Source organism: Acinonyx jubatus, chromosome D3 (assembly GCF_027475565.1).
Source record: "Acinonyx jubatus isolate Ajub_Pintada_27869175 chromosome D3, VMU_Ajub_asm_v1.0, whole genome shotgun sequence".
NCBI lineage: Eukaryota > Metazoa > Chordata > Mammalia > Carnivora > Felidae > Acinonyx > Acinonyx jubatus.
Window position 1 is genome coordinate 729169 of NC_069392.1, and position 22804 is coordinate 751972.

Below are 22804 nucleotides of genomic sequence, written 5' to 3' on the forward strand. Positions count from 1 at the left end.
AGGTTTTAGCGGGGGAGAGGGGGACGGGGGTGGGGGAGCAAGGAGCCCAGCTGGGAGCTGCTGTGACAAGCCAGGTGGTATGGCGGCCAAAGGGAGTGGGTGGTGACGGGACTGTTCCATCAGAGGTGACAGGTGGCAGTGGTGACAGGAAGGTGGACCTCCATGGGCGAGGTTGGCCAGGGGCCTGCGTGGGGCCCTGCCCTGCCATCACTCTTGTCCACCAGGGGCTTGCTGCCGAGGCCCAGAGAGGCCTGCGTGGAAGCAGGAGGGGGAGGGGACGACAGCGCACACAGGCCTGCGTGGAGTCCCGGCTGCGTCATTTCCTCGGGACCCTGGACAGGCCCCACCCTCCTGGAGGCAGACATATGCCAAGTCGGGCACTCCTCGCAGTCTGAGCACGAACCCTCGGGGCCCCCAGAGGTGCGTTCTGCCCTTGTGCCTCCTACAGCGGAGGGACCCAGGTGGCCGGACACCTTACCCTGGTGGAGTCAGTGGGGGTGCAGAGAGCGGGTGGGGACCGCGTGGCACTGTGGGGCCAGTTCAGGCACTGGCAGGAGAGCGGGAGATGCGCTGTCCGAGGGGGAGCCCCGGGGTCTGGCCATCCGGCTGCTGCTGAGGTCTCAACAAGGCGCCTGCTCCTCTGTCCGGCCTGCCCAGCACAGCCCCAGGCCCCAGGCCCCAGGAGAGACCGGTCTTCCTATGAAATGTGGTCTTCGTTTCAAACATCGCCCCCCAGGCCGCCTCGGGCACTGAGGTGTTCTTGAGAGCCCCCACCCCCACCCCCTCCAGTCTGGAGGTACAAGTGGCCTGAGAACCCAGGGCAGGTCTGGGTTTAGGAAGGAAGGCAGCTGCGACACGAAAGGTCTGACAAGGGGGGAAACCTAGAAGGAAACAGAGCGGCAGGTGACGGAGAGGCAGGGAGGCGGCGGCCAGACCTAATCCGACGTAACCCCCTCGGGGCTCACCCGGAGTGCAACAAGCAGCATCACACCCGCAGCTGTCGTCACAGGCAGCTCCAAGCAGCTCCAGGATAGGAGTCACGGGAGTTCCTGGAGGGGGCACTGGGAGCCACATCAGCCCCGTGCAGGTGACAGCCACCACCCCCCCCCGCCACCCCCCCAGGCCACGTCCTGGGGGTAAGTGGCTGCTGAGGCTGCAGATAAAAAGGCGTGGGGCCCGTGACAGGGAGACCAAGGACAGGGCCCTGGCCAGGGCTGGGGGGGGGGGGGGGAGGGGGGTCTCAGGGAGGGGGACAGGCTGGCCGGGCCCGAGTGCCCTCTCCTCCCTCCCTGGTCGTCCTGGCCATGTTGGGAGTGTGGCCTAGCACGGGAGAACCCCTGGGGGAGGACTGGCAGACCCCGCTGGGGGTGGGGGTGGCGTCCGGCGTTGGGAGAGAAAGGCCCACAGATCTCACCGATGGGCTGACAGAGGCTGAAATCAGACCCCGCTCAAACAGCGAGCTCTGCCTCCTTACTGACCGGGAGCTACCAGTCCAGTGCCAACAGCCATGGGGGAGTCCAGACGAGACGGTGCCAGCGACACGGCGTTTCAAAGAACCGAGACAACCCCCTCGGAAGGCCGTGGAGGGCCTGCCAGCACCGGGAGAGCGGCCTCCGGGACGCTGCCTGGAGCCACAGGGCCTGGGCGCAGGGGGCCTGGGCCGTCCGCCGTCCGAACACCGTGGCTGTGGCAGCCCTGTGGCTTGTGCTGTTCGGGAGGTGGACGCGAGGGACGGGGCAGCCCGCCGCACTGGCTGGACAGTGGCCCCATACGACACGCCCACCCAGAGCCTCAGAGTGTGACCACGGTGGCATCAGGGTCTCTGCAGGGGTGATTAACATAAGGGTATCGAGATGAAATCTGGATCAGGGCGGCCCTAAATCCAAGGACTCTGTCCCTCCAAGAGGTGAGACAGGGAGAAGCCACGTGACGACGGAGGCAGAGACCCCCGAGGCCGGAGGAGGCAGGAGGGACCCTCCCCTGGAGCCCCGAGGGCGCACGTGCCCTGCCCACACCTGGATTCTGGACTTCTGGCCCCAGACCCGTGGGAGAGGGGCTGTTCACTGTCCCCCCACCCCCTCTGCTCCTGCACTGGCCACTGCCCTTGTCACCAGATGGCAGGGAGGCCTGGCTCTTCAGGCCTTCCCCTCTGGGGTCGGGGGCTCCAGGCCCCCGGGGGGGGGGGCAGTGCTGGGGGACCCCCAAGGGGCAGAGGACCGCGGTGGGGCCAGGGTGGGCGTGGGAGCTCCGACCACCCGAGGCCCCAGCAGGCGGGGGGCTTGACCCCCCGCTAACCCCTGCCTCCTCTACCCCTTGGTCTGCAAGCTCTCACTGCCTCTTCCAGTGCCCGGCCGGCTGACTTGCGCCCAGCCCACACCTGGCTCGGAAAGACCCTGGGGTTCCCACCGTGCCCCCACCTGAACTGGAGGTGAGCACCACCCACCCTAAAGCCTTCACCAGGCCTGTGAGGTCAGTGGGGCAGGTGGGGTGTGGAGGGACTATGATCCCTCTGGGCACAGCGGGGAGCAGACCCACAGGGGCAGCGGCCAAACAGACAGATGGCCCCTCTCTCGGCCCCCCACCCCAGGCAGGCCCGGGATGACCCCCAGGATGGGGGGACGTGGGGGGTGCCCCAGGCCCCACACCTCCACGTCCTGCTTAGCTAGTTCTGGAAGGGACAGAGGGACACACAGCCCCCACCATCTGGGCCTGTCACTCCACTGAGTTGGAAGGGGACAGGTTCCAGGCCGGCTCTGCACGCAAGCCGCATGACCTCAGTACCTCTGCTCTCTGCTGAACGCCGTGGGTCCCGGGGTCAGTGCTCGCCCCCGCTTTCTGTCCCCGGAGAGCGGCTCCACATCTGCTGTGTCCTGCCGGCTCCAGCCGGGACCGTGTGTGCACCCACGGAGGGGCCCGGTGGGGCTGTGGGGGCGCGCTCCCTAGCGCTGGGGCCAGGCTGGCCCCGGTGGGGCGGCCCAGGGCGGCTGTCCCAGACCAGCGGGGCCCTGAGGCATCATCTGGCTGCAGGGGAAACCCGTCCTCTTCCCCAGCCTGTTTCCCCCGGACCCTGTGTCACTCAGGCTCCTGTGAGGTGAGTGTTCGTCACTTGCAACCCAAGGCATCCTGGTCTCCCTCACCTCCCTCACCCTGCCCTGCTTCTTCTGGGCCCCTGGTCGTAAAAGCACTGTCCACCCTGTGCTATGGCCTGAGACCTGGGCATCGTACCCCAGTAGTAGTAGGAGAACGGCGGTCTCTATGACACCCGTGTCCTAATCCTCGGAGCCTGTGAACATGTCGGTCACCCTACAAGGCCACGGGGCTTTACACACATCCTCCAGGATGCAAGCCTGGAGGACCCTGGCGAACCCAACCTGGTCACAAGGGTCCTTACAAGAGGGAGGAGGAGGAGGAGGAGGAGGAGGAGGAGCGTCAGATCCGAGGAGACGTGACAACAGAGGTGGAGACCTGATGTGAGGAGCCGGCAGGGAGGCCACACGGCTGGAAAGGAATCGTGTGCTCCCTGGAGCCTCCAGAAGGAGCCGCCTAGGCTGACGCTTCCGTTCTGGCCTCGTGAAACCCATTTCACACTCGCTACCTCCACAACTATAACGCTTGAGCTGTTTGAAGCCACTGGGTTTGTGACAAGTTGTCACAGCAGGTGCTAAGGTGACCCCCACCCCTGCAGCCAGAGCCCAGGCCACACCACCTCTGCCAGGACACCATGGCCTGACCGTCCCGGGGGGGCTTCCAGTCCTGGTGGATCCTCACTCTGGGGGACCCGGGGCATATCACTGAGGCTTTCTGTCCCTCAGATGCCCTGCTCAGAACGGGTAACAGAGGGTTGTCTGGGGCCAGGTGAGCTGATGGTCCTTGCTGGGACCTACATGCCACACCCAGTGCCTGCCTGGACCCTCAGTAAGCAAACGGCCCAAGACCCTGCCTTGGACAGACCCAGGAAAGACACTGTGGGCACAGCTCAGAGTAGGGGTTGGCTTCACTGCCCCCGCCCCCACCGCCACAGCATTCCCAGCACCCACATGGGGTGCAGGGGAGCACAGGCTCCCTGCACCGTCATCCCCACGGCAGCTGGCTGGGAGGCAGGACGCCAGGTGAGGGGGACAGGAGGGCCTCCTACGGACTCCTGGGCAGGTGTTCCCGGGAGCGGGTCTAGGAGAGCCACGTGGGGAAGCAGGGAGCTCCGAGGGCCAGGAGGCTTCCTGCAGGAGGGGCTGCAGGTGCTAATTCGGGAGGCGGCTGGCCTGGGGGGCAAGTACAAGCGCCCCCGCCCCCACCAGAGGGGGGTGATCCCAGGACACAAGCGGCTGCTGCTCTGAGCATGGGCCCTCCTCCTCCCAGGATCCTTTGGGTTACGGGCCGGAGGGCAGGGGCTCTGCTGTTTGGTCCACGGCGCCCTCACCTTGCAGTTCACGGGGGCCCGGGAGGTGGACTCCGTGAGCCTCGTTGCAGAGATAAAGCAGAGGTTCAGAGAGGACCCCAGTCAGGCACAGGGAAGCCTGGTCCAGGGCGTGTGCTCCCTGCAGACAGCACAGAAGGAGCGAGGCTGACCCAGGGGCACAGATGCCCGCTTGGCTCATTTGGGGCAGCCCCCAACGTGCTGTGTACGGGCCAGACGCTCGCACCTATGCCCGGAACGCTCGCCTTCACCCACCCCAGACCACCAGCACCCACTTAGCAGAGAGGAAGTGAAGCCCAGAGGGTGCGGGCTGGCCGTACAGGTGCCGGTGGCCACAGACGACCCCTGCCCCCACTGGCTGGCCAGCTGCTCAGGGGCAGGCAGAGCCTGGCGCTGGGGGTGTGTCCTCACAGGGGATCTGGCAGGCCAGACAGACAGCCTGCCTACGAGGGAGCGCGCGGCCGCGGCCACCTGGGGGGGCCACTTGGGCTGACGGCAGCCAGTCCAGGCCCAGGAGGCTGCCTGGTGAGCCCCACGCAATTTTTCACCCCATACTTTTCCAATAAAAAAGCGGTTAGACACCACCCACAGCCTTGCGGAGGGGCCATCTGGCAGCCCAGGATGCCTTCCCTGCCAGCAGCCGGCGCCCGCAGTAGGGCCGGGATGGGGTGCTCAGGGGCAGAGCCTGGCCTGTCAGGAGGGGTGGGGGTGGCCACCCGCAGGGGGAGGCGACGGGGGTGGGGGTGGGGTGGGGGTGGCCACCCGCAGGGGGAGGCGACGGGGGGGGGGGGGTGACCACCCGCAGGGGGAGGCGACGGGGAGGCCTTCCTCCAGGGATGCTGTTGGGCGGACACAGAGCCCAAGGCCAGGGGTGAAGCGGGGGATGGGTTGGCAGCAGCCCAGGGGACCAGTGAGGGAGGGGTGGCGGGGCCGACAGAAGGCGCGGGTGCATCTGACCTCAGACCCCGGCAGGTCTAGGAGGAGCAAACAGGCTGGCAGAGAGGGAGCCTGGCCCGCTCGCTGCCCCGTCCGGGGGGTGACCTCCCTGGGTGCTGCCCACCGGCCATGCTTTCCCGGGTCCAGCGCGCGCATCCTGCCAGCGCGGACAGATCCAGGGCCCGAGCCGCACACCGTCGCCCTCCTTCCCAGGCTGCACGTGCAGCTGCCCCCACCCCCCCAGCCCCAGAGCCGCGTCGGCGTCTTCTGCCCGCCACACAGCAAGCAGAGTGACAAGTGGAGCCCGTTGGGACGCTGTGTGGTACACGAGTGCCCCGGGGCTGAGCGAGTGTCTGGGAGGCACCCCGCGGCCAGGCCCCACGTGGATGGCTCTGTCTCTCACTCCCGTGCTCTTACAGTCCTATAAGTCAGGGCTCTGCCCTTCCAGATATACTGTGGGGACACCTGACCTTCCTCCCCTGACCAGCTCCTCCTGGAAGGGGCGAATGACCTCACCCTGCCGTGCGCCTGGAGACAGGTCGGGGCTGCAGAGGGCAGAGGCCCTTCTCTGGCTCGTCTGGCAGGCGAGCTGGATGGGGGGGTGGGGGAGGGGTGGGGGAAGAGCTGAGTGTGCGGGTGAGCTGGACCAGGGGTGGGGGGGGGGGGGAGCGTGCACCACACCCTCTGAGCTGCACCTGCCTCTTGACGGGCTGGGAGGAAGTTACCCATCACCCAGAAACCCAGCCTGGGTCAGCAAAGGAAGGCAGAAGGAAGTCGGGTCTCTCTTGCTATCCGAACTCACTACTCACCCCCCTAAACTCCAGAACCAAGCGGTTTTGAGTAAGGGGGTGTCCTTGCCGTGGGGGAAACTAAGGGGTCTGCGCCGCAGGCAACACCCACCGGGCACGGTATCCCCGTGCAGCCTGGAGGGACAGGGACCTCTTGGGACAGTGGTTCCCTCTCAGCTTCCCACTATGATCTACACAACGGGCCCCTGTGAACTCACGCGCTCTCCCTCCCTCTCCCCCTCTGCTCCAGCCCCACCGGACATTCTGCACCAACATTCCCCGCCTCACCACGCAGGAGGCGATCAGTGCGGTGGGAGGCAAGCTGCGGGAGACGTGGCACCGCGGCCTTCACGGGCAAGGGGTCACTGTGAGGGGGAAAGCCGTATGTGAAGTCTGGCCAGGCCGACAGACAGCAGCCTGCTGAGCACGGACAGCCCACGGCAGCCTGAGGGCCCAGCCTGCACTTTTAGGTGTGAGAGACCAAGTCCTCTATCAAATCACTCTTAACTCCCGTTTCCACTATGGCAGCCACACGCGGGCCCTAACCAACGTGGGCCGTGTGGCTGAGCTGGCACGTGCACCTTGAGCGCCAGGACTGAGGGCTGGGAGGCTCCGGTGTGCGGGCGGTATGGGTCTCTGCGTCGGATGAGGGCAGACTTGGGAGGGGACCAAAGGGCCTGTGCTCTGTCCAGATGCGAGGCAGTGAGGGCGGGGGGAGGCGGGGCTGGACCTCCGCAGCACAGGTACAGTGGCCCAGCCGGTGCCAACCGGGCACGGCCCACCCCAGGGGCAGAGAGGCAGAGATGCGGACATGCATCGGCAGTGGATGGCGAACCATTCCTCAGGGAGCCCTCGCTCCAGGCAGCCTCTCTGGGAAGCAATCCTGCAGCTTTAGGGCCCCGTCCGGGCCCTCACCCGCCCAGCCCGTGCAGAACCAGGGTCAGCTGCGTGGAGTCTCAGCCCTGGCTTGGGCCTCCCTCCCAAGCTGCGCGGGGACGCGGCCTACTGTCACAGACGATCCAGACACTCATGGGAGCGGCAAACCCGGGCGACCAGGGACCAACCTGAGCCCTTTCCCGGGCCCTCCAGCCGAGGGCTTGCTGAAACACGGTGGCTCACTCACTCCGAGTTAACTGACTCAGAGCTTGCCGTGGCCCAAGACAGGTGTCTCTATGACCCTGACGCGGGTGGGGATGCTGGGGCGGGAGACGGGGGAGGCGGGGGGGGGGGGAGGGGGCGGCCCTGCTTCCTCCTCTGGCCCCAGCCTCCCTGAAGCTGGGGACAAGGGGAGGCATGGCCCGCCACCTGACCTGCGATGGAGCCAGAGGCCGTCACACGCCGGGGCGGGATGTGTGGTCACATCACCCGTGCAGACCACGGCCATGGCTGGGGCCCAGCACGCAGCAGTGGGGGGGGCTGGCCCTGCCCATGGCCACCATCCCCCTTCCTTCCCAGGACCCGCAGCTTCGGGCCCCAGTCACAGCCCGAGGCGGGTCTGGGCCAAGTGACCACACCTCACATGGCAGAGACATGGGCCCCAACACAGACGCCAGCCAGCCCCTCCAGGCAGGGGGCCCTGGAACCCAGACTCTGGCCGTCCTAACACCCTCTAGGGCAGCAGTTTACGAGGGGATCCGCAGGAAGACAAGAACCATCAGCTCTGAGCCCTGCCCTGCTCCTGTCCGCGGTGCACCCCACTGCCCGCCCCGTACCTGCTCTCCCCCGCTCCCCGGCCGGGACCGGCCTGTGGGCTCCCTGCCAGATGTGAGTGCGGAGGAGGCCAAAGCTCCGGCCACCTGCTACCCTCGGCCGTGGCCTGCCACCCACTCCAGGGCACCGATGGCCACGTCAGCAGTGACCTCTCGTTCCTGGGGCGCGGCCTCCACCTCTTGTAGCAGGGCTGGACTCACAAGCAGAGAACAGGCAGGACCGGGCACGACCAAGGGGCCAGGCCGAGCTCTGGAGGCCCCTAGGGGGCCAGGGTCGGCCCTGTGCTGCCAGAGGGAAGGAGGCAGCGGTTCTAGAAGGCGGGGTACCAACCGCAGCAGCGTCAGGGCTTGGACAGATGGAAGGAACCAGCGTGGGGGTAGCGGTTCGGTTTCTTCTGTGGAAACAGGCCAGGGGCCCTAATGGCGGCGGCCGGCGGCCTCTGGAACCCCCTCGAGCAGGCCCTGGCCTCAGAGAGAGCTGCCTGCAAGGTGTTTTTAGATCAAGGACAGGCCGAGGGCGACGTAGTGGCCCAGGCGCATAATCTAACTCACTCAGGAGATCTCGGAACGACTGTTCTCGTGGACGCACGCCCGTCCCAGGGCCCATGACAGCCACGGAAGTGCCTCAGGGGACCCCTATGGCGATGGCGTTCTTTCCCAGCTGCCCGGCCTCCGGCCACCTTCCCCCAACCATCCAGACCGCAGGGACAAGCCCACGTGGGACCTCCAGGCTGACTTGCCTCGGATGGCATGCCCTGGGACTCGGCCCTCACCCATCCGCACCATTCCTCTCTCCACCCCCGCCCCCACCGCCGTGGTGACTCCTGCCCCTTGCTGTCCCCCTCCCAGGCTCCAAGGCTGGTCACCTGGACCCCCAGGGGTCCTCTGCAGGCCTGTCCTGCCAGGCGGCTTTCCAGTCCTTTGCACACTTGCTCACGTATTTGTCTCCCGACAGGGGCCGTCTGGCTGTCCCCCCGGGACAGGCGGGGACACACCAGGTAAGCGGGAACCAAGGTCACACAGCACACAGACGTCCCGTGGGACTTTACCCCGTGTCATACAACTTGCCTCAGAGCCGGTGTTCAGGGGGCCCTTCGGCCCACCTCCCGAAAAGAGCGCTTGATCGCACCGTCCCCATGGCCTGGACGTCCGTCCCCCTTACCCGCTCAGCCCCTTGCTGCAGCCTGGTGCACGGCCATCACCTGCAGCCTCATCACCAGCTACGACTCTTCCCAGGTGGGCCGTTCACGTGTCCGAGAGGACTATGCACCCGGCCTGCCTGGGGTCCAGGCGTGTGACCCTTACCCTCCCTCCGTCAGGGAGGCTCGGTGCCCTCCCCCTCTCCCTGGGCTGGGGGAGAGGCCCACAGCAAGTGCAGGAGCCTGGGCCGGTGGGGGCCGGGGAGCATCTCTGCCCATAAGGCGCCCAGCTGCTGAGCTCAGGGCTCTGGGAGGCCTCTTTCCCTGCTCCCCACAAAACACCCCAGGGCCGGTAGATGACCAGGACCGAGGGCCCTAAGGAGGCCTGCACTGTGGTTTCTCCAGCTGCATAAATCCTGAGTTAATGGGAATTTCATTGTTCCTGAAAAGGAGGGTAATTATGAGGTGCTAGCACACTGCTATTAACGGAAGTCTCTATTTTCTGGTGACGTTTACAGCCCCCAGCCTGGAAAGCTGCCCTCCCACCCTGCTCTGCCCCTGGCGGTCTCCATCCCAGGGAGCCCTGGTGGAGCCGGGGCCTGGACCTGTGTCCTCTGCACCCCTGTGGGTGGAGGTCTCAGGAGGAGGTGGGGGGGGCTTACCTTGTCGTCCCCTTCACTCTCGCTGTCACACTGCGGGGAGAGAGACAGAGGAGAGTCAGAGCCCCGCAGCACCCCTAGGCAGGGCGGCGGGGGGGGCTTGTGGGGAGAGGGGGACTCGGTCAAGGGCTCTGTGGGGCCGGCCAGGCAGACCCTGGGGCCCAGAGTGAGCCACACCTGGAGCAGCATCACCCCCGTCCTGGGACAGAGCTGCTACCCTGCGATCCCCTCAGGCCTCCTCCCACATGCTGGTCTCCAGGCGGGAAGAGCTTGGTCTCCTGGGTGGCGGGCACAGGCCACACCCCACACACTTCACGAGGCCCACGGATGGGGGTGGGGGCCCGGGGAAGGGATCGGGGGTGTCCTCTGGGCAAGGACACGGGAGCCTGGCCCGGCTTGAAGGGGCGGCAGGGAGGGCGAGGGGCTAGCGAGCCCGGACCCCCGGGACAGACAAGGGGGTCAGGACAGGCTGTGGCCACAGCACCGCCTGCGGGAGAGCCTCCACAGACTGGGCATAAACCACTCCACGTGTCAGCTTGGCTGCTTTAAAGGAAGGCTGGCAATCATGCGAACAAATCTTTGTTTTCCGTTTTCAGTACGCAGAGCTTTAAAAAGAAAGACTGCTCCTCTAGACCCACAGCAATGCCCCCCTGCCCCCCTGCAAGAACATAAAGAAAAATAATCCCTTTCCAGCAACTGCAATTACGACCCGTCCCGTCAGATGAATTATCCCGCTGAAGAGAAATCTCCGGGGGCCACGCAGGAGGGTGGGAGGGAGTCAGGGGTACGCACTGCTTGCGCGGTGCCCTCCACTTGGTTAGTGCAGGGAGGGGGCCGGGGTGAGGGCAGGGGTGCGCTCCACGACAAAGCTCACAGAGTTGCGCACGTGTGCCACTCGCTGTAGCCTAAAGTGACCCTGGGGGCTGGGCACGTTGGGGGGGGTCTTCTGAGGCCACGAGCTTCCCACCCTCAGCCCCACGGACCCCCCCCCCCGCAGGGCCTGGACAGAGGCCCCCCGACCCCCGGCATCGGGGGGAGGTCCTTTCACAGAAGGCACCGGTGGGCCCACAGTGTGCTGGCCACATGGCTACTAGAGGCCAGGGCAATCCTGCGTGGCCGGGTCCGGGGGTGGGGAGAGGGGAGAGGGGCTGAAACTCAGGAGGCATATGGGAAGGCGAGGAGGGTCTGGAACATTGCAGAACACGTGGAGTGTCACTGTGCAGTCCCAGTGAGCTGGGACTGAACTCTGCTGTGGGAGCCCCGGCCTAGAGACAGGGAAGGCCAGGGTCTCTGTGCTGGCAGAGAAGGGGTGGGGGCCAGAGGGTCGTGGCCTGTGGGAGGGGGCCCTGGAAGGGGGCCCGTGCACAGCTGGCGCAGAACAGCCAAGCTGCTGGCAGAGCTGTGGGAGGCCCCCCGCCGGGCCTCTTCCTGCTCCGTTAGTGGCACCAAGCCCTTGGGCTGGACATCGCGGTCCCTTCACCCTGCCGGGAGGGCTGGGCCTCATGTGCGGCCAGACCGCGTTGGGGCACCCGGAACCCCCCAGGCCGGGCCGCCTCACACCTCTCCCCACGGCTTTTGGTGTCGCGATGAGAGCTTAATGGCTCGACAATCAAGGCGGGGTGAGGGTGCGTTGCGGCGAGTGCACGGATCCTATAATTAACCAAACAGCACACCCCTGTCAGCCAGCACAGGCCACGTCGTAAATGAATTCGCGTTATTAAGTCCTACTGAATTAATGTTTAACTGCAATAGAGTCGGAACTGAATGAGGCAATTAATCAGGGCAAGGAGGGAAAAAGAGCCACATCCGTCTTACAGGGGCCGCTTGAGCGAGGTGACCTTCACAGGGTTGGGCCGGGTGGCCCCGGCGTGGATGGGTGTCCAGGCGGGGAGTCCACGGAGCACAGGACAGACTCCAGGCCCCGAGGAGACGTGCTGGCTATGGCTGGGAGGCCACAACACGGGCTCCGGAGCAGACGCCCGCTGGGACGCTGTACCACCACCTATGCTGTGCAGGCCTGGGCAAGTCCCTTGACCTCTCTGTGCCTCAGTCTGTGCTTCTGCAAAACACAGACAACGGCTCACCTACAGGGCTGTTGCGCAGGTTCCGTGAATGAATCCGTGCAGAGCACTAGAACAGTGCTGGGTACGAAGCCAGCATGACATACGGCACGATGGTATCTTTATCACCATCACCACCATCGTCGCATCGTCACCACCAGCATCTTTGCCATCGCTATCATCGGCCTCAGCCTCTTCCCTCACATCACCTGAACAGCCCTTGGAGGCGTCTAGCCCCCCAGAGGGTCTGGGCACAGACACCTCTCACCTGACAGTGCCCTGCTCCCCTACAAGCACCTGCTCAGGAGGTCTGGAGAACTTGGCCTCCATCACCAGGCCTTTCTTCCAGAAACCCGGGCAGCCACTTGCTCGGGTGGGGCTGCTTGTCACCCTCCAGAATCGGGAGACGCAAATCAACACGGTCATTCGACAGCAACAGAAATGTGTCTTTTTCTCATCTCGGTGCGAACGTAATTACCGCCTCACGGCGGAGCTTAGGGGAAGGCCGCTGGCCTTCCATTTCTCAAACAAAGGCATGAAAGATTCATGGGCGGGGAAACTTGATGCTGAGCCCCCGGCTCCCATCAGCTGCTCCAGCACCTGGGCCTGGCCCAGAGGTGCCCACGGGGAGTGGAGAGGAGAGAGGCGGGGAGCCGGGGCAGGGTCCCTCCTGCTCACGTGGGGCCCAGAAGCTGTCCTGGGCCCTGTCCTGGATGAGGATGCTGAAAGTCCTCCCCGTTCCAGCTTCCCACTCAGTGCCCCACTCTATCCTGCGAAGCAGGAGGCGTGTGGTGTGGTCCACAGTCTGGGGTACCGCCTCTGGAGGTCCAGCTTGCAGAGCTGCCCGGGGGCAAAGGAGAACCTTACTTCTCACCAGTCTGGCACTCACTCCGGAAGGGCACTGTTGCTCGCAAAGGCCCAAGCAGCTGCAAACCAGAAAAATCAGCAGGGTCCATGGTCTACGTGGGGGTGGAAGGCAACGGAACATTCTATGCAGCTCACTTGAGCGTGGAGGCAGAAACTCAGACTGTCTGAGCTGCTGGACAGTTAGTGCTGACCCCACCTGGACCGGACCCATGCGCCCTGAGGTGTGTCCATGCACTTTCCATGTGCCCTGGGGACACCCGAGGAATCCTCGCTGTGGTCGTTCTCCCTGGGCGCGCCATCATGGCTCACGCGTGCGTGTGCATGTTGCGACGCGTGTCAGGGTGTGCTCTGGGCCTCTGTCACGTGAGCGCCTGGGCATCCTGTCCAATGGGTGTCCCACCGCACGCCACGTGTGCACCCAGGGGACCTGACAGAGCCACCTGTCCCCATGCGTGTGGCCGTGCTGACAGCTCATCTGTGCTTAGGGCTCTCACCCTCCCGTAGCCCCTCATGGGTCTCACTGTGCCTGCTGGCACTGCTTCTGAAGAACCTGGGGGAGGGAGCGGCTGCCTTTCCGCCTGCGTGGGTGTCCCTCCTCCGTGGAGAAGGACATGAGGGTACTCCCTTCCATCGTGCTGCACGCACTCCACGGGGGTTCAGAACGCACGCCCAGTAAGCAGGGCAAGCTAAACAAGGGGCCGTGGACAGGCTGGGCACTGGGGCTGGGGCGCCCCAGTCATGTGAGTGAGCACCACCAATGCAGGGCCATGCCTCGGGACCCCATGGGCAGGCAAGGGTGCCAGGAGTGGGGTGGGGGCCGCAGTCTCCTCCGGGGCGGCCACAGGACCAGCTGGGTGACCATCTCAAGTGCTGAATGGCACCGCAAGTGTGGGTCACACGACACAAGGCGGGAGCTGTCCAACCAGTGCTTGCCGTGGTATTAGCCCATTACACGGACAAGAAAGTGGAGGCTCAGAAGCTAAAGGGACTTGCTTGCAGTCGTGTGGCCCAGAGGCAGGAGCCAAGCACTAGGACCTGGGGGTCCGCTGGGCCGGCAGGGCAGGCAGGACAGAGGCGTCCCTGCATCCCAGCAGCGGGAGGCCTGGGACGGTATGGGGGGTGAGGCTGACGGCACATTTGCTCACTGAGGTTACTTCTGTACAACTCAGGTGCCACCACAGCCCCACCTGCGTACAGATGGGGAAACTGAGGCAGAGTAGGTGAGTGGGTGAGGGGGCTCTGGAACCCATGGTCTCCATCTGACCCCTCTGGTCAGGACCCCAAGCCGGGGACGCCCTCATGGCAGCTGGGACAGGGCTGGGTATCACACAGTATCACCCTGCAAAGGGCTCCGGGCCACTGTGGCCCAGAAAGTCACAGTGAACCTGATTAATTATGCACGATAGCTGGATGGGGACCCTGAAAATCCCATTCTTGTTTACTCAGCTAATTCACTTTTATGAGTATTTAGGCTTTAAAGCAAAACAAAGCACTAATTACCCAATTAACGAGCAATTAAGTTACTGCAGCCTAATAGCCCGAGTGCTGACGGCCTCCACGGGCTGATGGTGAGCGAGACCCACTTAGCGGAGACGCGCAGCTGGAGCTGCGCAGGCGCGCGTGGGAGGGGGGAGGCGGGGCCACGTTCCCTGAGCAGGGGGATCATCGAGGGCGGGGCTGCCTCCCCTAGGCCGCACCCCTAGGCAGCCCCGCGCGGCCCCTCACAGCCAGGAGCGGTGGGAGGGAGCCCCAGGCTGTTCCCGCCCAGGGAGTCTGCGTCTCGGGTGCAATGGGGAGCTCCGGGCGGCCTCCCATCTGGAGGCCTCCTCACGGGCAGCGGCGGGCAGTGGGCTCTTTGGGGCCCTGAGAGACAAGTGGGCTGGCGTTCTGTCTCCTGCTCCCAGGCCTCCTTGGAGACCTGGCTGGGAGCAGTCACCAAGGTGACAAGTGTGGGGCCTGGTGGCAGCCTGGGACCATCCCTGAGCCCCAAGTCTGAGCTGAGGCAGGAAACGCGGCAGCTTCTGAGTAGCCAACTGCACGAGCCCACATCAGCGAGGAAAGTCCGGGCCACAGGGCGCCAGGCAGATCCAGCACCCGGTCAGAGGGGAAGCCAGACCCCAAGCCTCTGAATCTCAAGAGGACCCGGGGCAACATTCTGATCCTTCCACTGCTTGGCCCATGACCCACCTGCTGCCCCTGGACAGAACCCAGACAGTGCAGGCCTGGAACAAATTCATGGATGGACGGATGGAAAACTTAGCGTGGTGCACACAGTACCCACGTGGAGCAGGCAGGGGACAGATGCCCGGATGGACGGATGACCGAACGGAGGCATGACCTGGGCTCTGACCGCTGATGTCTGAACTGCCCTGTCCTCCTCCCGCTCCTGATGCAGGGTCTCAAGGGGATGGCACTCCTGAGGGATTCTGGGTTTCCCAGTGGGGGCCAACCTACAACACCACTGTGCAAAACACAAATTACTTTTAATATTCCCTCGTTGCAGTTCCCTAAGATCTCGAGGAGAGCTGGGTGTTGTTTCGTGGGATAGTTTGTCTGAGATCGCCTACCAGGGCAGAGGATGCTCGGGTGGCGCCCCAGGGTGGTGGCAGCATTGGGGACACTGCTGCCTGTACGGACCGAGGCCTGGCGCCCCGGTTGCCGGCTGCTCTTGGGCGCCATCTCCCGTCATAGCCGGGGTGGCCCTGTCCCTCTCGGGAGTCCGAGCCCCAACAGGGCCAAACCTGTCTGCCCGTGCACCCCGCTGCGCCCCGCACTGGGCCCCTCTGTCCCCACCGGCAGCTCCTTCTCCCCACAGGTGTCGAGGGCCCCTTGCTAACCCTGCCTCCCCTACCTGCAGGCCACGTTGTGAGTGTAATAACGCACGTACGCGCGTGCCTGCACACTCACGCTGCCACACACACACACACACACACACACACACGTCCCCGTGGAACGCCCTCCCCCAGTGTGCTCAGTGGCACCTCTGGACCCCGGCCCGACAGCCCCTCCACGTTCTCTCCCCGTCCCGCTGCCCCATGGCCCCCATGAGAGCGGGGGTTCCTGGGCTTCCTCCAATCCCCTGACCACAGGGCCTGGAGCCGCCCCCCGCCCGCACTAAGCGCTCAACAAACACCTGGGACGGCAAACAGCCCCACCTCACGATCAGGTCCCTGCTCGCCTCCCCCGAGCCTCAAGGGGATGGCGGGGACCCTCTGCTCCCGCCTCAGGGGCCTTGCCAGTCCCTCAGGTCCGTGTCTTCCTCTGTGCCCACGGCCGGCAGAAACCCCCTCTTCCTGTCCCTCGTTAGCGGCTCCCCCGCCAGCCCTCGCGGGGCTGGCATCATTAACGAGCCCGTGTCAGAGGAGAATAAAAGATGGGCCGCAGCCCCGCCACACACGGCTGACCTTTCGCGGCGCCGACTGTATTAATATATTCTCGTGTTGTCAGACTCAAAGCGCTAACTGCCTCATGAATTATTTATCAACACAAAAAGTCTCAACCAGAACAGCGTTAACATTAATTCCTAACCTCCTGTGCCCTCGCAGCCCCGCGTGTCCCACATAATTGAATCTCCCAGAGGCCCGGCCTGTCGCCCTCCCTCCAGCCACGGCTCCCGCGCGTGTGGCTGCCGCCCGGAGGCGTCCTTGTGGGCCTGTGCAGAGAGTCTGTGTCCGGCCTCTGGGGGCAGGGCTGGGGCCTGGTCACGGGGCAGACGGGAGTCCCACGACTCGGCACCAAACTGCCCCGGGGCAGTTACGCGCTCAGTGGCTCCGAGCAGGGTCCCAGGCAGAAGGCGGACCCTCCCGGGCACCCGCCTGGAGGCCAGACGCAGGAACGGGGAACCGAAGCGCAGGGCCTGGCAGAGGCGGGAAGCCACGGTGACCTACAGCTGAAGGGAGGGCAGGGGCTGCCCGCACCCCAGGCCAGGCGGGCAGGGAGTGTGCCAGCCTCCCTGCCCTCTGAGGTGTCCCGCGTGCTGGGGGGGGGGCGGCGTAGGCAGGGCACAGGCACGGGGGCTGCAATGGCCCCCACAAGCCTTCCTGGAGTCCACACCATGTGTAGTCCCAGCCAAGAGGCCACTGCAGAGTGACCATAGTGTCCGAGGCTCACACTCCCCCGGCCAAATGTCCCCAAGTGGCCCGAGTGGGTGCCCTGGAGTCCACGAGGCAGCGAGGGGACAGCTGGAACATGTGTGGCCCGTGGTGGGGCCTCCCCTACAGAGAGCAGGTAGGGAGACAGGCTCTGCGAGGCCTGGAGTTTTTGGGGACGGGGTGCAGGGGACACACGGGGCGGCTTCTGCTAGCAGTCCCCGCAAACCGAGCGGGGCCCAACCCGCGGCCCACCCGTGTGCCAGACCCCCACCTGCCCAGTTAGGGGCGTTCTGTCAGCTGCTCCCCGAGGCCGGAGGGCTGGGCACCTGCCCTCAGGCGCTCCCCCTGTAGCGGGGCTGAAGCCTCTTTTATGCGCCTGTTTCCAGTTTGAAATATGACGATGGGGACGAAGTTTCAAAGACGGTTGGACAAGCCAGTTTCTCACAAACGTACGCTCTCCCGACACTAAATCTGGCCCTTGCTCTGACAGAAGCACGAGGGCCGTGACACAACTGTGTGACCCCCGAGGCACAGACAACTGTGCTCAGGGTTCCAGGCCCCCAGCTGGAGGGCCCTGATGCCTCCCAGAACCCAGTCCCCTCTTGCCGACAGCGCCCCACCCCTCATGGAGCCATCTGCCCAGAGAAGTGCCAATGGGCTGCACGTGTTTGGGCTGCTGGGACAAGCCTTGCCTGAAGCCGGCACCCTTTTGGCCCCATGAGCCGGCTAGGCCCCCTCAGCTTCCACGTGGCCCTTTCCTTCTAGCTCTCTGTCTGGACCTTGACCTTGCCCCCCGCCTGGCACCCCGTGCTTGCCCCTCTCTCAGTGAGGGTCTCCTACTGGTGGCCAACACTGTGTGAAAGCACCTGTCGGGTCTGCTTTCTCCTGCCGTCTGCCCAGAAGGGCAGGCACCAGAGATCTGCCCTGCTTGCACCGTCGGTGCGGGGGAGCTCCCGGGGCCACCGCCACGGACGCGCAGGGCCCCAGAACCGTGTGCACTCGGAGATGGCACAGGAACAGCAAACACTTTCTCTGTCTCTGTGGCCCTGTAGGGCTCCCGCCCTGGCCCTCTCCCAGAGAACACTGAGGCCCCCAGCCCCAGGGCAGCGTCACGCTCCTCCCCTGCAGTGCAGACCCTGGCCTGACCTTACCCAGCTGGCCCTTCCCTCTAGGACAGGGCTCTGTGGCGCTGTGGAGCGCGGGGAGGAATGCGAGCAGGGGCCGTCCCTGTCCCCCATCCCGGCGCGCAGGAGCCACACGTGACCCTTTCAGGCAGCTCTGGCGCGGCCCCAGCAGGACGGCAGGTGCTGGTGGCAGGTGCTGCCCACGGCACCAGGTCCCAGGGCTGGGGGCGGAGGCGCTCATGGCCGTCCTGGGCTGTGCTGCCCTGACCCGACGGTGACCGACCAGCTCAGCACACACGCAGCACTGCTCTGTGAGTGGGGGTGGCGGGCAGAACACTGGCGGTGGTGGGGGTGGACCCTCCAGGGGGACTGTTCCTTCCCACCTCCAGCATCTGGCAGGACAAAGGAGTGGGGGTGGGAAGTTTCTCTGTCCAGCAGGGTGAGTCCCCAGAAACCCGGGAAGGGGAGGGCATGCAACCCTGGTGTGCCTGGGGCACACCCTGCCCTGGCTAGGCTGACCTCACCTGGGACGGCAGAGCAAGGGGACCAGGCCCAGGCTACCTGCAGAAAATGGCCACAGAGAGACGAGGTACAGAAATGTGCCCACGTGACTGTCCAGGCAGGTAGAACCTGTCAGACACACACAGTTACCTTCAGAACCTGCTCGTACAAGATAAAGTCGGAGATTGAGGGCCCTCCCCCCAACCCGGGCACCCCTCCCCCTCTACCCCGGCACCCCCTCCGCCCGTATCTTTCCTAAGACCATTCGCCAGCAACTAAGGTACTGGGTAGGTCGCCTGTTCATCATTTCATCCTCTGTCCTGTCCTTGCCCTACCTGGGAGTGCACAGCACTTCACTGCCCTGCCCCCTTCCAGGAACATCCTGCTACCTGGCTCCGGGAGTGGGGCCTGCAGCCCTGGGGCACAGGAAGGGAGCTGGGGAGCAGAGGCCCCTAAGGCCACGCCCCTCCCGGTGCCCCATCCACAGACTGCACAGCAATAAAGGGCCAGCCTGGCTGTTCTGGGTCAAACCCTCATCAGCTTCCACATCAGGGTCGGCTTCCCCGGGAACACAATCTTGGAGGTACCCTAGGGCCACATTCGGAATCTCACAACCAGCCTGAGAAAGTGGCCCTGCCCAGCTGGGGCTGATACCCCCTGACCCAGCCGGGCTGAAGCGCCGGGTGACAGGCGCCCGGGACACAGGGGCTCTTCACCCACCCACAGGGAGGGGCCTCTGTGTTCTACCAGCTGGACACACGTGGGCCACGGCTGCACCCCAGGGCCCTAGGCGGTGGGCTGAGTGAATGAAGGGTGGGTAGACACTGGATCCTCTGAAAAGAGACACCAGGCACTGGCTGGGGCTGCGTCACAGGGAAGGACACTGTGCCCAGTGCACACCCCCACCGTCCCCGCCGTCCCCTGAGCAGCGGCTCAAGGACTGCCCTGTGCTCAGAGGTCGTTAGGAGAATGCAGCTCCCTGACTCCAGGGACAGGCTGACTGGTTTTTATTGCTTTTGTACAAATTACGGCCGCTCAGAAGTGGCCCAAGGAGCAGGGTGATGGATGTCGTAAACCTGCCTCGTAAAGACACAGCCTGCGCTGTGTGGGGGCGGCCACTCCTAGGGAGCGAGCAGGTCTCATGACGGCTTGGGACACCCCGGGCACCTCTCCGCCAGCTCCCCCAAAGAAGACAGCCGGCCGGGGTTCCGCTGCACGTGTCCGCCCACCCTCCAGCCATCTGACACCTCACTGGGACCCAGGTCCACCCCATCTCATGCTACACCCCACCTTTAACCACAGATGGCCCTGGCTCGAGGAGGCAGAGCCGGCAAGTGGCCTGCATGCACCGGTCAGTTACCTCGAGCTCTGTCCCTGTCCCCGGGGGGGGGCCACCTGCTTGGCCCCAGCAAGCACAGGGCCCACCTGGACTCAGCACCCAGAAGGCACGACGGAGGGCGGGACACCACGCACAGAGCCAGGACCTACCACCACTGTCCCTGGAGGAAGTGGTGGCCCAAGGCCACAGGGGGACCAACGCGTGTGCTGAATCACACACACGTGGCCCTCCGTGTGGCCCTGCTGCTGTTTTGGCCGGAGCTCGGGTCAGCCTCATTCACAGCCACACAGGGCCCGGCACGCTGCAGGCACTCGCAGACGTCGGCTGCAGGCGCTAGCTGCCTCGTGCACGCGCACGCCTGTCTTCGCCGGCACAGACCTGCTGCGCCCCCGGCCCCGGGGAAGGAGAGGCCGGGTCGGAACGGGTGAGGGGTGCGTGTGCCCATCAGTCTGTGTCCGCTCACAAAGCGTGGGCACCCTCCTGCCGAGGAAGGGGGCCTCGGACCTGCCCCTTGAGTCCAAGTGGCTCTCTGGTGACGAGAGAGGGTGTGGAAGTCACACCGCCGACACTGCCTCCTCCCGGCTCTCGCTAAGGCGCCCTAATGCTGTGAGGAGGCCGAACCGGCCCACGCGGGGGCCACACAGGGAGGCCCACAGCGGGGGAGCGGAGGCCCAGGCAAGGGAGTGGTCTTTCCACACTGAGCCCCTCCGGGCTTCCTCAGCAACTGACGGGCACCGGCCCGCCACCAGCTGGGGCCCTGCCAGGTGCTCTCAGGTCTGCCCGGCTGCCCAGGCACTGAGGTGAAGGGGACAGCCTGGGGCACAGCACAGTCCGAGGCAGCCTCCCCCCACGGCCCGGCCCGTGGGCAGGAGGTGCTGAGACCGGCAGCGGTCCGTAGCCCAACCAAAGTCTTACAGTCAGTTTCCAGAAATCCCCCCAAGGCGATCAGGCCAAGCGGCTCGTTCCACCCTGCGTGAGGGGCTACTGCCCTGGCAGGTCTAGCAGGTGGGGCGCTACTCAACCCAGATGAGCCGGCTCTCCCACACACACCCCTCCCCTCCCGGCTGCCTGGCCTGGCAGACACCCCTTCCTCCCCATCCTGCCCGGAGTCCAATTAGAGCCTCGCCTGGACCCTCCTGCAGGTGGGGACCCCTCCCGCAGCAGCTGCCACCCCGCCTCTTCACACACAGAGGTGGGCCCCTCCCACGGCAGGGCCGTGGCCCCGGGGGCTCCCGGTGCCACTGGCGTGGTGCAGACGCCTCCCCTGCCGCACCACATTCACCTTCCTACCGCCTTCGCACCGCTGCGCTCACCGCCTCCACCTGGGAGTGGTACTTATCTGCTCTATTCACTGTCTTCTCCGCGGCACCGTGAGGCCCGCAGGGCAGGGACATTGGCCATTCGGTTCCTTACCAGCACCAGTGACGGGTGCAGAACAGACTATGAGCGCTCGTCGAGGGGGGACAACGCGCAAGCACCTTTGTGGGCCAGGAGAATCGCCCGAGCCCGAGCCCGAACCGAGGGCGGAACAGGCTTGGGAGCCCCAGCGGGCGGGGGGCGGGGCCGGCGAGCGAGGGGCGGGACAAGGTGCCGGGAAGGCGGCTCCCTCTTGATGGTGACAGACCAGAGCAGGCCTGGCCCGCCGGCTGTGCTCCGCATCTCGGCTGGGCCCCTCAGTGGGTACCTGGGGGGGCTCTCTGACCCCCCGCACCTCAGTGTCCTCCTCTGGAGGTTGGGGGGGGTCATCGCCATGGCAACAATGTCCACCACGGAGAGACCTGAGACCTGCCTGGCTGATGGCCTCACCTGTCGGGGCTCTGCCAGGCCCCCCATACCTCTGTGAGCACAGACCCCTTCCAGAACATTCTGAGCACCGACCACCACACTCACTCGGGATGCAGAGGGCAGGGCCGGCCTCCCGGCCTCAGTAGCCATCTGGACCCTCGCTTCTCTCTAATAAAGGAAACCCCAAGTCCCTGCTGGGGAGGGAGATGGGTCATCATGCTCTCAGTTGCAAGCAGCCAAATTGAGAGAATTCCTTTCCAACTAATTTCATGGCACTAGCATCTGATGGTGAGCCGGGGAGGCTGCACCAAGCTTTCGGGACAGGAGCTGTTAAGGATGGGCAATAATTGGGGATTCGCTGGGGTAAGAACCTCACAGAATTAAGCCCCTTTAAGTCCAGTCTATAAGCACCTAGTGCAAGGACGCCGTCAGGGACGGGCAAAGACGGGCACGAGCCCTGCTGAGGCCCCAACTGCAGACACACCCGAGCGGCAGGGGCCACGGGTCACACACAGGCACGTGTGGCCCGCCTGCAGTCAGCCACACACAAATGGGACGCATCTGTGCCACACCTGGCACTTACACACGGCTCACGGAGAAACACGAGACACCTCTAGGTGCTGGTGTGCACAGCCCCACCACAGCCACACGGAGAGACCACCTGCCAGACACATGTCAACACACAGGGGGACGTGGCACACACCCTCCTCTCACCGAGAGCCACACGGAGCTGCACACAAGGCAAGGGCACGCAGAAGCCACACGACCTACCCACTGAAACGCCACGCACACGCCCACACACGCACACGCTCAAGGGTCCAGGGTCGTCCCATGACACACACACCCTCACACATATGCGCTCAAGTGCCCAGGGTCCCATGATACACACACACAAGCTCAAGAGTCTAGGGTCCCATGGCACACACCCGCACACGCACACGTGTCCAGGGGTCCCATGATGCTCATGCCCACACACACACACACACACTCAAGTGTCCAGGGTCCCATGACGCACACACCCGCACACGCACACGCCTAAGTGTCCAGGCTCCCATGGTGATGCCCGGATCCAGAGGCAGGGCTGCAACCCCTCTGCCCAGTCCAGCTGGCCCAGCCCTCACACCCCTGGCGGGCATTGCCAGCACCACAGACGGCCCTGAGGGCCCGAGGCACGCAGAGATCTGGGTGCTGAACTCACTGTGTTTTCCAGGCCTGGGCCTGGCCACCCACCCGCCCCACTCTGCCTGCTCCTACTGGACGAGGGTCACCTGGGTCAGTTCCGGCTCCCCGAGGCCAGAGAAACCTCTGCTTCGGGGAGGATGGGGCCAACCACCCACACCCTGCAGGGCCCACAGGCACGTGCCAGGGACCAGCACACACACCCACTCACAC

At 65.1% G+C, this 22804-nt stretch overlaps 1 protein-coding gene across 8 annotated transcripts in view; it reads right to left on the reverse strand.

Annotated features, from left to right (window-relative positions):
• Positions 1-22804, reverse strand: part of FBRSL1 (fibrosin like 1) — a 79181-nt gene that overhangs the window by 21778 nt on the left and 34599 nt on the right. For 7 of the 8 annotated variants that reach the window (XM_053206663.1, XM_053206665.1, XM_053206664.1 and 4 more), the window contains exon 5: positions 9649-9678. The exons of the other annotated variant lie outside the window; for it this stretch is intronic. In XM_053206663.1, the coding sequence (XP_053062638.1) occupies positions 9649-9678 (30 nt within the window). The remainder of the gene's footprint in view (positions 1-9648; positions 9679-22804) is intronic. 8 annotated transcript variants of the gene reach the window in all.